Below are 14,143 nucleotides of genomic sequence, written 5' to 3'. Positions count from 1 at the left end.
GATATTTTTAAAAAAGGAACATATACTGTTTAATTGGATGCCTCTCTTTCTCTTTAGTTACAATGAAATGAATTTATTTTGGGAATGATATAGGTGTAAAGGATATAGTAGATTATCTAACCCAGTGGTTCCCAAACTTATTTGGCCTACCGCCCCCTTTCCAGAAAAAATATTACTCAGCGCCCCCTGGAAATTAATTTTTTTTAAAATTTTAATAGCAATTAAACAGAAAGATATATGTATTAATGTTTCTACCTTTTTCGTAAAATATAGTAAAGAAAGGTGTAAATTAGAAACATTGAAGTTTGAAATTATGAAACTATTTATTGAACTCAGAATAGAAAGGTAATACAAAAAAAGTTAAAACAAATGCACCTGTGGCCATCACCGCCCCCCTGGATCGCTGCAGCGCCCACCAGGGGGCGGTAGCGCCCACTTTGGGAATCACTGATCTAACCCCTTACCTCTCACTGGACAAGAGAAGAAACTGAGGCATGGTGTGGGGTTGCAAGGTTTAGAGGGAAAAGATAAAAAAAATATAAAAAAACACACACACAAGACTCACAGGACATACTTTTGTTGAAAAATGATGTCCAGCCCATGATTGTCAGTGGTAGAGCTTCAACCTGTGAACCAGGAGTTCATGGTTCAATTCCTGGTCAGGGCACATGCCTGGGTTGCAGGCTCGATCCTGTGGGGTGTGTGCAGGAGGCAGCTGATCAGTGATTCTCTCTCATCATTGATGTTTCTATCTCTCTCTCTCCCTCTCCCTTCCTCTCTGAAATCAAAGAAAAAATATTTTTTTAAAAAAGGAAAACTATTTATTGTTTATACGAAATTCAAGTTTAACTAGGAGTTATGTATTTTATCTGGCACCCCTAGCCCAGTGAGTTTTTTCCCCCATAAATGTGCCTAAAATTATCTTACATCACTTATGATTGAATGTTAAAATAATTAAATATGCTGATTATGCTCATGGGAAAGGTAAGTGCTCAGAGAACCCAGAGTCCTGCTGCTTCACATGCCAATACCAGGGACTCAAATGATCTCAACAAAATAACTTCGATTTATTTCTATATGCTTAATTTACATATTCTCTTCCAATTCTATAGACTCCTACTACTAGAAAACTTTGAAGATGCCCTCTTAAATATATCAGCAGATAGTCCTTATATTCCTTACTTGGCATGTGTGAGAAATGTCACTGACAACTTGGCCAGGGGATCACAAGGTAATATTTCTCTTAACAGTCAAAGCACTGCTCAAGTTTTCTAATTCTGTTCTGAAGTAGTAAGTCTTTCAAGATGTTTCCTTAAAAAGGAAAGAGAATTTACACATCTTGTTTCCATACGCATCAGTTTACTTTGGTGGTTTGATATATGAAGGGAATATGTAATCAGATTATTATATTGTTTTCTTGCTGCTGCTAGTACAAACTTTCCAAAGGTCCATAGTCCTTAAGGATTCACTCAACCCTTCATAACATTTTTTGTGCCCTTGATAATCTCAATTGTAAAAAGAAGAAGAAGGAGGAGGAGGAGGAGGAGGAGGAGGAGCAGGAGGAGGAGGAGGGGAATAGTGACTTCCAAAAGCAGATGTAAATTACATAAACAAAGGAATTTTTGTGGCAGACTATTTTTTACTTCCTACATTTGCACACTTTATTTTCAGTTTTCTGCCTACACGTGCAACCATAAAAATTGCATTTAATCAAATGTGGTTTCTTTTCTTTTCCTTTAAAGAGAAAATATCTATGTTCTCACATTTGATAGGAAATAGGTTTTCCCTTTTCCTACACCAAAGACATTTTTGAGACTTAATGGCAAGCAAATAGCATAACAAATGATTACACGTGGTCTCTGTGTAGCAGGCATGAATTAATCGAGGTTGCTGGGGCATGTTTGTGTCACAGTGATTATACAGCCTATTCTCCCCAAACACTCCAACTTAATAGCAGATCTGAAAGTCATAAACAAAAACAGTCAGTTCACAGAGAGCCAAAACTGCTTAGCAACTTCCCTAGAAATATTTTGTCTCTAAGCAGAATACCTGAATATTTCTAAAATAGTGAACTCTGTAGTCTCCATTGTTCAAAAAAAAAAGGTTACATTTTCACTCGTCTTCTGTTTAGATAGAACTAGACTATTATTTTAGAAAAGCAATAAATTAGGATAAAGGTATCTTTCAAATTCGTTTTCTAAATGATTTTGCAATTCACATAATGTAACTTCTCTTTCCTCCTTTACAGAAAATTTAAGGCTCCTGCAGTCCACAATTCGATTTAAAAAATATTTTCTTCAAAATGGTTCCTATGAGGATCACTTCCCTTCACTTCCTGAAGTCCTAAAATCAAAAGTAAGCCCTGAAAGCAAAAAATAAACCTCAACCTTTCCTGTTGTCCTTTATTAAGATGGCTTTTAGTTTAAGTTTTAAATCTGTATCTTCATAAATGTGGGTCCTATTTGGACTCTAGATTCATGCTAGAGAAGTGTGACAGAGTGTGCTGGTGTTATATAACAATATTTTGTGCTGGTGTTTATAACAATATTTTGTTTTTAATCAATGGATGTCTTTGCATGAAATGACCCATAAGAGCCGAGTTACAGTGTACATACACATAAAAGAATGACTAATGTTATGGTTATCTCATAAAGCGTCATGATTTAAAACATTCATAATATTATTTCTAATTTGAGTTGTCCTTCGTTTTTAAAACTATAAAATTTGATTTCAAAAGCTGATGTTTTAGACTTCACAGTGTACAGAAAACCTCAGGAGTTGCCTCACCTTATTTTTATTGTTATCATCATAAGAAGAAACGAACAGCATATTAGAATGTATGACATCGAAAAAAGGGGAGAAAGCAACAACAAAACTTTAAAACTCAGAAGTTTGTCTGAATTGGTTCATGTTTATTTGTCAATTATTATTTGCTTAGCTCATGCATATAGTATGCAGGTTATCATGAAATTCACTTCATTTCTTAAAATAACTCTATTAAATTCTGAAAGCAGATTTCCTAGTATGAACAGCAGTTTAATATGATTTATGTAGTCAGGGATAAAGTAAAATTAGAGCTAGTTTATTCAGGGCAAGCAAGATGACTTGCTGTAGAGTCAACATGGTGTAATTAAGCAGACATCCAAATCATATGTCCATGAATATTGCAAATATATATGCTGGTTAAATTACCTACATTGAAGTCCTAGTCTTCCACAAATCAACATTTCTAATGTACTTAATTTAGCACTATCTTGATTTGTTTGGTCAAATGAGAAAGAAGTTGTGCATTCATCTGGAAAATTTCTACTCTCCTTCAAGGACAAGTTTAAATGTCATTCCAGTAATATTAGAGTATCGCCTTTCTCCCTATTCCTCAGCCAGCATAATGACTTTGTGTGCACATAATATTTATCCATTCTTCCATTCCATCCATCATCTGCATTCACATAATACTAATCTATCTCTTTAAAATACATAATCTTCATTTGTCAAATTCTTATAATCAATTGGAGCCCAATAATTATAACCCAGTGAGGTCAGTGCTGTGGTATGTAGAAGGACAGGATTCTGTGTATGGAGGTGGGATAGCTAAGTCAGATTGCAGGAGATGGAGGTGGAGAGACAATTTCATGGAGGAGATCATGTTTACTATGAGTCTTGCGGGACTGTGTAGAAGGAGGCTACAATTCTACATTCCAGACATAGAGACCTACATTTGTAAGAAGACACAGGTTACCTGGAGTCATGGTGTCAAGCTTGAGCACAGGTGCCTGTGGGAGAAACTGGGCCCAGATTACAAAGGCCTCTTTGTGCTTAGTCAGAGGGTTTGGATCTGATCCTGAAAGTTGCGAATTTTAAGAAGGTGATATTTGCATTTTAGAAAGAGATCTCTCTGGGAGAATTGTGGGGGATAGATCGGAGGAAAGCAAAATAGGTGATATTTGAAGTAACCTAAGCAAAAATTGAGACCCGGCACTGTGTCAGTGGCAGAGAATGAGAAGGAAGAGACGGTTTCAAGAATGTTGTAGGAGTTTGAGTTGACAGGAAATGGCAGCCAGTGAGGGGTGAGGCATAAGGAAGAGTTTCTGATGACAGTGACGTTTCTGGGTTTTGGAACTTATTACTTAGCACTATAATTTGTTGTATAGATAGAATCTATTTCCCTCAATAGAGTGTAAACTCTGATTAAATTATACCGCTGCATCTCTAAAGCCCCTAGCACACAGAAGGAGCTTAAGGCGTGACTTTTGAATGTCATGAATAAATGAGGGTGTTAAAGTAGACCCCTGGCAATGTAATTGTGTTACCTGGGCAATTACCCACTGTAGTTCTCAACTTGGGAAAGTAACCGGGCAGTATACAATATACACTAGGGAAATGGAAACGAAGCATTCGAGTAAGGAATGGAAATAGAGCTAAGGATAATTTTAAACAGCATCCACATTTTTAATGCACTGTTCTAGTAGAGGGTTATATTAAGAAAAAATTCTAGAAGCATGAAAATAAACTACAATTTTATTCCTTGGGTAGAAAATGTATTGTCATTTATAAAAGCATGAGTGCTGTTTGCCATTGACAGAACCATTCAGTCCAAGACTATAAGCTCCACGAGGGATGTTGCTAAGTTTGTCCATTTAGTGTTATATCCTCTGCACCTGGTGTAGAGTCTGACTCATGGAAAATATTCAGTGCATATCACTGAAAGAATGAAGACAAACTCCTAGAGCTTTACAATAAGAGGTGCCTTTACTTCCCTGATTTGCCTGTCATTTGTTGGTGACTTTTCCTCCATTCCCATCCCTCGGTTCTAGCCCTAACTTTCTACTCTAGAACTTTATGTTTTCTCGTCCCTTCATTGTTTATTTTATGCCTTTTTCTTTCCAGTCTCTTTGGTGGGAAGGATAAATTCATGACTGGAGAACTATAAATGTTGTAGATATTCTCCATATTGAGCAGAAATATAGATAACACAATATTTGTATTGTAACACTTTTACATTTTTAAGTAGTCCCCTTTCCCCTGCAAAGAGGCCAGGAGTCTTGCTGTTTTATCGTTTTTATGCTTACAATATTTTGAGCTGTACACCATCATGCCACTTACAATCCTGATTGAGATGATTTTGAGAACCATAGGCACTGGGGCATTCAGTTGCAGAGGAACATGGAGTTAGTTATTGGTCATTGTTCAAGTATAGACCTACGCCCTTGCTAGGCAGGGGGGTGATAAAGGAGTGAGGGCCTCTACATGAGGCTCTGACAGACCTGCAATCTGGACTTGACACATACTTTTGAAGAGAGAATTTTAATTCTCTGAATTTATGTTGATTACTAATGACCCATGTAGCTTCAAAGTTTTAATGCGTGCATGAACAAATTTTAGAAGATGGTTGTAAATAATGACAAGTACTAAATTACCAGCCTGCTATTCCCTGGTAGATGTGCCTCACCGTGCATTCCATGGTATTAACCTTGAGTTAAACCCTTATTTCAGAGAACCAAAGCCACTTCAAAAGCATGGCTAGATTTCCATTTCACTTCTATTACTTTTATCTTATCAAGTCAAAATTGTACTATATGGACTTTTACTGGGTTCTCATACATGTATACTGAAGTTGCCATTTAAAAAATATATTCTGGACTCTGGGAAGGGGAATAAGTCATTTAAATTGACTGTACCCTCAAATTCTCAATTAAAATAAATATATTAAGCTAGCAGTATTTATTCTTTTATTTAAGAAATCACTCAAATAAAAGTAGGTGGAGGATGTGGCAGGAAGGATTGGCCTCTATTCATTAGAAGTTCAATCATATCTATTATCTGGAAAATCAAAGGAAGGAACAGAGTAGCAAACATGTAGTTACAGCAGGTAATGATTGGATCTATTACAAAATGGAAAAATTCTCATAGCAATAAGACTAGTAAGTAGAATTTTAATACATATGTGGCCATTTCAGATAGTTCAAACCCAGAAGTCAATTAGAATATTAAATACAGTTGAAAACAGGCCAAGAGTATGTGCTAAGATGATTGGTGCTTAATTGCAGCTGCCTGCATGTTGTTACTATAAACCTCTCATCAAAGACACATCCTTGTGCTTTTTCCATTTGATATATGGAAAGAAATGTTCCAAACATTTGCCTGTATCATAAAACAATTCATTTCTGTCAAAATACAACTTCTTATTAAAAACTGAGCTGCAGCCCTAGCTGGTTTGGCTTAGTGGATAGAGCATTGGCCCGGGAAACTGAAGAGTCCCTGGTTTGATTCCAGTCAAGGGCATGTACCTAGGTTGCAGGCTTGATCCCTGGCCCTGGTCGGAGTGCGTGCAGGAGGCAACCAATTGCTGTGTCTCTCTCACATTGATGTTTTTCACTCTCTCTGTCTCTCCCCCTCTCTTCCACTCTCTGAAAATCAGTGGAAAAATATTCTCAGTTGAAGATTAACAAAAACAAAACAAAAAAACCACTGAGCTGCAGTGAATGACACATATTTGCTCTTTCAGGTGATGCTCCCAATTATTTGACTTTTTAAAAGTAATAGCTCTAGGGTAGCTTCCAAGCACAATAGAACTGGTTTGCCTGGAGGAATAATTTTTTCCTCCAGGAAGTATAATTTGGGGATATATCCTCAAAAAAACACGCTGAGTGTAGTGAACTTCATTGAATATAAGGTGACAAGACAGGAAATTAGTTGATCTCCACTTTTCTCCTTTTCTTTTGAGTGTGGGATTTTAAGCCTCTTTAAAACACTTTTGTCCCATAGAACAAATGGACCTAGTTTTCCTCAATAGATAAAGGGGTAAAAGATAGTGTCATACCGATGCAGACACTTCTCAAAAACAAGGTGTATTTCAGTCCATATTTTAAATGCAGTCTTATTAAAAATGCATGTGATCCTCAGGCTGCAGTTAAAAAGGCCCTTTCTTGTCCATTATTATGGTTTTTTTTTAATAGTGGTAAAATACACATAACATAAAGTTTACCACCTTAACCAATTTAACTGTACAGTTCAGTCTTGTTAAATGCCTCCACATCATTGTGCAATCATCTCCAGAATTCTTGTCATCTTGCAAAACTGAAACTGTACCCATTAAATAACAACTCCACATCCCTCTCTCCCCACAATTCTACTTTCTGTCACTATGAATTGTACTACTCTAGGTAACTTATATAAGTTGAATCATCTGTAATTATCTTCCTGTGACTGGTTTACTTCATGTAGCATAATCTCCTCAAGTCTCATTTATGTTGTAGCATGTTTCAGAATTTCTTTCCTTGTTAAGACTGGATAATATTCCATTGTATGTACATACCACATTGCTTATCCATTCATCTGTCAGTGGACACTTGGGTTACTTCCAGCTCTTAGCTATTGTGAAAAATGCCGCCATGAACAAATAGCTGTCCAAAATCCAACTTTCAACACTTTGGGTAGAAGTAGATTATATGATAATTCTGTTTTTAATTTTTTGAGGCACCACCATATTGTTTCCCATACTGACTACATTATTTTAACCTTACCACAAGCAGTGCACAAGTACTCTAATTTCTCCATATCCTTGTCAACACTTGTTATTTTCTGTTTCTGTTTTAGTTTTGTTTTGTTTTGGGGGATTTAAAAAAAATAGTAGCCATCTTAATGGGTGTGAGGAAGAAAGACTTTTTTAAAGTTCCAAACCAAACCTGCTTTGCTATCTTCCCTTGCCTGTGATTTAACATACAAACTAAAATATAAAATTAGTTTAAGTATTGGTGGCTTAAATGGATAAAGCTAAACATCTTTTTAAACTGTGACTCTATAAGATATTAATGCAGTTGGGAAACATAGGTCTTCAGGTTCAATAGTTTTACACAATTCTTAAGAGAACAATAAATTTACATGACAGAAAATAGTGCTTCGTGGAAAAACTGTTGCTAAATGCCAACTAACTAACCACATGTAACATTTTTTTAAGTTGCTTGTTATCAACTACAAAGTGTTTAGGATAATGTGACTGATCTATTTGCCACTCTTTCCCTTTCTGGAAAGGTGTCTCAGCTTCGACACTTGACCAAACTTCTTTGTGAGCCTGAAACTTTCAGTTCAGTGGAGAAAATGTGCCAGCTCTCCGGCATGAACTTCAGAAGCCTGTGTGAAAAGCGTGCGTTCCATGTGCAGCTCCTCGAAGCAGCAGAGCTCGGCACCGAAATAGCCACCAGCTTATTATACCAGGACAACATCATATCTAAAAATCTGAAGGACCTGCTTACTGGGGATTCAGTCAAAATTAACTTAAATATGGATCAGTAAGTTTTTCCATTGTCTGTTCCTTGGTGAAATCCCTTCTCAAATTATTATTAGTATTAATCCTCACTTGAGAGTATTTTTTTTCCATTAATTTTTTAGAATGGAAGGGAGGGAAGAGGGGGAGAGAAACATGGATGTGAGAGGCACATCCATTGGTTGCCTTCCACACATGCCCCCTGGGGCTGGGGATCAAACCTGCAACTGAGGTGCATGCCCTTGACTGAGAATCGAAACCATAACCCTTCCTTTCGAGGGTTGATGCTCTAACCGCTGGGCAGAACTGGCCAGGGTCCCTCTCAATTTATTGAAATGCCTTGTCCAATTTTTTCTTCTCTTTTCTTCTCTTCTGTTCCAGGTTTCTAGAACAAGCGTTGCAAATGAATTACTTGGAAAACATTACACGATTAATACCGGCCATAGAAGCCACACTGCATGTCAATAACAGTGCAGACACTTCTGAAAAGCCAGGTGTGTCCTCATCCACATTTAAATGCTGTCTTATTAGAATGCATGTTTTCCTCATGCTGCAGTTTAAGAAAGCCTTTTTTGAAGTTCCCTACAAAACCTGCTTTGTAGCTGCTCTTTCATATCAGAAACCTGAAGCTTTCAAATATGGTTACTCAACTAAAGTAAAAACACAGAAAAAGCTAGCAGAGAATGAAACAGGGAAATCTGATTTCACAGTGAAAAGGTCTCCAAACATTTAACTAGTTAGACCATTTATTTATCTTTTGTTTCTCTGATATATCAAAGTGAATTAGATAGTCCATTGAGAAAGCTAGGATGAAATTTATTTACTTCCGTAAGAATAATATGATTTAAAAAATAAAATAGATGCACTGCTCTCTACAGAAATCTCAATTCAGAACCTCCTGTTAGTATTCTGAGCACGATGCATCATGCAATACGCTTCTCCTTTGCATAATACCTCAATACTGAAAAGAAAGGCATTCAAAATTTTGGACAACAGGCAGCAAAATTGGAAGGGCACTAAGTCCAAAAATAAAGACAGTGTATTTGCATGAGGGATACTTCATAAAGAAGTCGAAAGGCATTCGCAGAATGGAGATCACCAGCTGCCAAAGTGAAGTCAAAATACTACCCATTAAATGACCCAGATATGAAATAATTACAATAGCTCTCCTAAAAAGGTTTGACGTGAAACACACTCTATTTAAAAGTAAGGTAATGATTGTGAAAACTCTTTATAAACTGCAGTGTGCTGGGCAAACTTAAGGGAAAATGCCCTGTGCCCTGTGCCCTGTGGCCTTGTGTTGTGGATTTAACAAACCTTGCCCTAAGCTGTCAATATTATATGATTCGGGGTTCAAAAGTATTTTGAATTTGTGTGATGCTTTAAATGAAATAGAGGGATGTACATTTAGTGCATGATGTGATCAGAAACAGTGAGGAAACCATATTTTCTTTGAATGAACCTTGACTTGTAGGCTCTACGGAAACACAAAGCAATCTGTTTCCTTAGGTTAATGATATCATAGGAATAAGTCTAAAGCAGATAGAAATACATCCTAAAGATGGAAATTTTGCCCAAACTGGGAGAAATCTGTTTCTGACACAAGGCATATATGTGGAATATATGTTTTAGTCAAGAAGGTTTCTCTGTGTTGGTACGACTAACAAAATTACATTGCAATCAGCATGTGAGTTTTTTCCTTTCCTTTTTTTCCTCCTGGCAGGTCAATTAATCGAAATGTTTAAAAATGTTGAAGAGCTGAAAGAAGAACTAAGGAGAATGACAGGAATGTCCAATAGGAGTATCGACAATTTGCTGGCCATTCCTATTCCGGATAACAGAGCTGAGGTGGGGTGGGATGTATCTGTACTGACATCTAGTTTCTAAAAGTCTCAGTAGTATTTAATATTTGTTGAATATTTGTCAGTAAAATACTGAGTAGTTGAATGTAAACCTGGTGAATTTTCCATACAAGTGATAAAATTAGAGGCCTGTCTTAAGTGAAGATAGAAGAAAAATCCTGAAGCAAGAATATTATCACTTTCTGTTCCTTTCCCTCTGGTCTTCTTTTCCTTCCTCTTACCTCCTTGTTCCTCACCTTTGTCTTTGCCCCAGATGGTTTTTTTAAATAATGGTGCCGTCCGTTCTTTAATATTCACTATCACACATTATCAAAGGTAACTTTGCATTATAATTTTCTATTATGATGATATCAAAGTAAAGTTTCAGTAACCTAGTTAGGGGTCAAAAACAGAGAGACTAATTTGTAAAAATTAAAATAAAAGTAAATACTCATTTGTACTTAAAAGTCCCAAGATAAGATATAGTATATAACATAGATATGGGCAAAGGAAGTTTGTGAGTGTGGTAAACATATTTTTTGGTGTGAAAATGAATAATGTCATTTACTCACAGGCTGGTAATAGGGTTTTCCACTTGAAATCTCTTATCTTTTATCCCCTTTTCAAGTCCATTGTCTGGAAGCGTCATAGAAATTTTCCAAAAGAGCTACAGAGCTTACGGCCTCATCCATTCCAAACAGCGTGTGTCATTTCAAAGCCCAGCCCAGCCATCCTCCAATATTGGATAATGTCTTTTTAAAAAGCCTATAAACGCTGCCTTTGCATAGTATTTATGTTTACTTGTGTCATGTTAATTGGTTACCCAATACGAACATTAAAACTGCTTTGCCTGCACCCTTCCCTCTTGTTTGAGCAAATAATTTTCATTCACCTTTTCCCTTTGATCTCACCTCTTGCTCATTTGATCCTAAGACCTGATTTCAGCAATCATGTTTTGGGCTTCTGAAAAGCAGCTTCATTTTAATACATTAAAGCATGTAAATGGAGAGCATGCGTGTTATTGCTTTCAAAAGGAAGGAGAGACAAGTTTCCCTAATCTGGAATTTTATAAACTTTTCTCTTTATTTCATTTTGGTGGCAATAGAGATGACTCCTTATTTCTCATATTAACACCTCACTTTTCACACCAGCATTGCTGTCCATGATGATTCACCTTATTGTGAAATTCTGGGCTTCTTTCTTTGCTTTCATCTCTGAACCCAAGAGTTCATTGTACAAGATTATAACTTTCAATGATTATAAAAATAAAATGCAATTTGAAAAAAGTAAGGTTAAAATTTAAAGGCAGCATGGGTCTTAAACTAGTATTTTCCCCAAACTTACTCCAAATCAATTATTTTTCTTGGTGCCATCATTCTCCCAGTTGTTCAAGCAATAAATCATCGTAGACCCATCTCTGTCTCTTTTCACATCTTATTCCTTAAGTTTCCAGTGAACTGTGGGCTTGCTGTAGTTTTATTGATAGTAATTAGTGTTTTAAATCATTATTTGCTTTTGAGGATAATGTGATAGTTTAAAAAAAATATGATCCCTACTCTGCAACGCTTTTCATCATTCTCCCAGTTGTTCAAGCAATAAATCATCGTAGACCCATCTCTGTCTCTTTTCACATCTTATTCCTTAAGTTTCCAGTGAACTGTGGGCTTGCTGTAGTTTTATTGATAGTAATTAGTGTTTTAAATAATTATTTGCTTTTGAGGATAATGTGATATTTAAAAAAAAATATGATCCCTACTCTGCAACCCTTTTCTTTTTTTTTACTTTTTATATTTTTATTGATTTTAGTGAGGAAGGGGGAGGGAGAGAAAGATAGAAACATCAATGAAGAGAGAGAATAATTGATAGGCTGCCTCCTGCATACCCCGTACTGGGGACCGAGCCTGCAACCGGAAATCGAACCATGATCATCTGATTCATAAGTTGATGCTCAACCACAGCGCTACTCTGGCTGGGCTGTCATATTTTTTAATGAAGACTAAGAGTATAAGAAAAACCTCTCAAAATGGACAGATGGCTCTCAAAGGATTCACAGCTAAAATCTTTTTCTTCCTCCAACTTGCAGATTATTTCTCGTGTGTTCTGGTTGCATTCTTGTGATGCTAATAGGACCAATCCCAAACTGGAAGATGCCATGAAGGAATTCTGCAGCCTGCCTCTTCCTGAGAGATCCCGCCAGTCTTACCTCATCGGAATCACTCTGCTGCACTACTTAGACATCTACAACTTCACATACAAGGCAAGTTGCTGTTGATGAAATATTTTTATATTCGTACTTTAGTATAAAAATATTTGATTACACATGTATGCTTTTTGATACTGTAAGGCATGAAATTCATTCATATAGCTTGTGAAATTATAGCTTTATGTTAGAGTGAAATGGGACCTTTGAGATTAAATATGGCAAATTTGCACATTTATAGATGAGGAAATGAATATTATTACCTCATTAACTCTCAGTTTGTGTATCCAAGACCAGGAATTAAGTTTAATATATACTATATGAATGTGTGAAGTACAAATGCTATAATTTTTTTACAGTGAATAAGCATGAATTTGGTAAGATAAAAATAAAAACTAGAACAGTTATTTCTTTCAAGTAAAAGAATAAGGGATTTTTGGTATGTTTTTTAAAAAATTAGTGTTTCCCTCATCAGTTTAGAAAGACGCTACCATTAGTCATTCAGTAGAACAAAATAATTGGCCATTATTAAGGCTTAGTAAAGGCAGCAATGACTCCATCTTGCAATAAGTGGATGCTTTATAAGTACTTATTTAATAAAAAAAAAACTGAAAGAAAATATAAACTTAAGAAACTTAAGTCCTCTGTTCACCCAAATCTAGAGTAAATAAAAAATATTTATATGTTATTGAAAACACTGGGGAAAAAAGGTCCCACTCTTTTGGTAAGAAAAACCCAAAGCAACAGAGCTGACTTATGCTGTTGACACATAGCAAAGTCTACTTATAAATAATCCTTTTCTGAATGATCACTATCCCACACCTATATTCTGCAATGACCTCTTTTCTGGCCTCCCTGCCGCCACACTTACCACACTCCCCCCCACCCCCCACCATCCTTAAGCAGCCAGAGTGATCCTTTTAAAACTGAGTTAAATTATGTCACACCTGTGTTCAACCTTCCAGCGGCTCCCCATTTTATTCAAGGAACCCCCCAAGCCCTACAAGGGCCGCATAATCTGTACAACCCCTCTCCATCTCTGAAGTTCCGTTTCCTACTTGGCTATTCCCTGGCACCGGGCTGCTGTGTGGCACGGCTGAGCGAGGCCCCCTTCACATGATTTGCAGGGCTGTTTGTCTTACTCAACACTGACCTCAGTAAGGCCTGCACTGACCTCACTATTTAAGATGCAACCAGCCTCACCTACAGCGCTCTCGGATCTCCTTTTCTTGCTCTATTTGTTTTCTATTGCCCTTCCAGAATAATACTATATCTTTTATTTAATATTTATTTTTATTATTTATTTTTTGTCTACCCCCACTAGGATATAAGCTCTGTAGGTCTTCTTTGTTCACTGAAACATCTCAAATGCCAAGAACAGTGCCTGGCCCATTGAAAAAATTCAGAAAATACCCACTAACTAAACAAATGGTTATTTTTACATAAACTATAACCTCACATACATATAAAGTGATATAATTAATTTTTGTTCATCTAAAATTTTAATCCTTATTTTATAATGCCTCTGCAGAGAAGATATCAAACCAAATGTTTCTTGTTGAGTCCAGTAGTTAAACATGTGCATTTGACAAGCTGAAGACCATACCTAATTCTTTTGCAAACAAAATAAGAGCAAAAGTAATAAAAAATGTCTCATCATTAGTCAAGTTATTTTATTTTATTTTATTTTTTGAATTATTTTATTTTTTTCTTTATTGATTAAGGTATTACATATATGTCCTTAGCCCCTCATTAGCCCCCCCCCCTCCATTCATGCCCTCACCCCCCTGGTGTCTGTGTCCATTGGTTAGGCTTATATGCATGCATACAAGTCCTTTG

General features: G+C 36.4%; 1 protein-coding gene across 1 annotated transcript in view; it reads left to right on the top strand.

Annotated features, from left to right (window-relative positions):
* Positions 1–14,143, top strand: part of ABCA12 (ATP-binding cassette, sub-family A (ABC1), member 12) — a 169,772-nt gene that overhangs the window by 86,806 nt on the left and 68,823 nt on the right. Inside the window, exons 10-15 of the mRNA XM_005882288.2 lie at positions 1,113–1,231; positions 2,249–2,355; positions 8,032–8,288; positions 8,645–8,757; positions 9,987–10,111; positions 12,188–12,361. Coding sequence (XP_005882350.1) covers positions 1,113–1,231; positions 2,249–2,355; positions 8,032–8,288; positions 8,645–8,757; positions 9,987–10,111; positions 12,188–12,361 — 895 coding nt within the window. The remainder of the gene's footprint in view (positions 1–1,112; positions 1,232–2,248; positions 2,356–8,031; positions 8,289–8,644; positions 8,758–9,986; positions 10,112–12,187; positions 12,362–14,143) is intronic.

Source organism: Myotis brandtii, unplaced genomic scaffold, assembly GCF_000412655.1.
Source record: "Myotis brandtii unplaced genomic scaffold, ASM41265v1 scaffold702, whole genome shotgun sequence".
NCBI lineage: Eukaryota > Metazoa > Chordata > Mammalia > Chiroptera > Vespertilionidae > Myotis > Myotis brandtii.
Note: the sequence above shows the minus strand (reverse complement) of the source record. Positions and strands in the feature narration are given on the sequence as shown.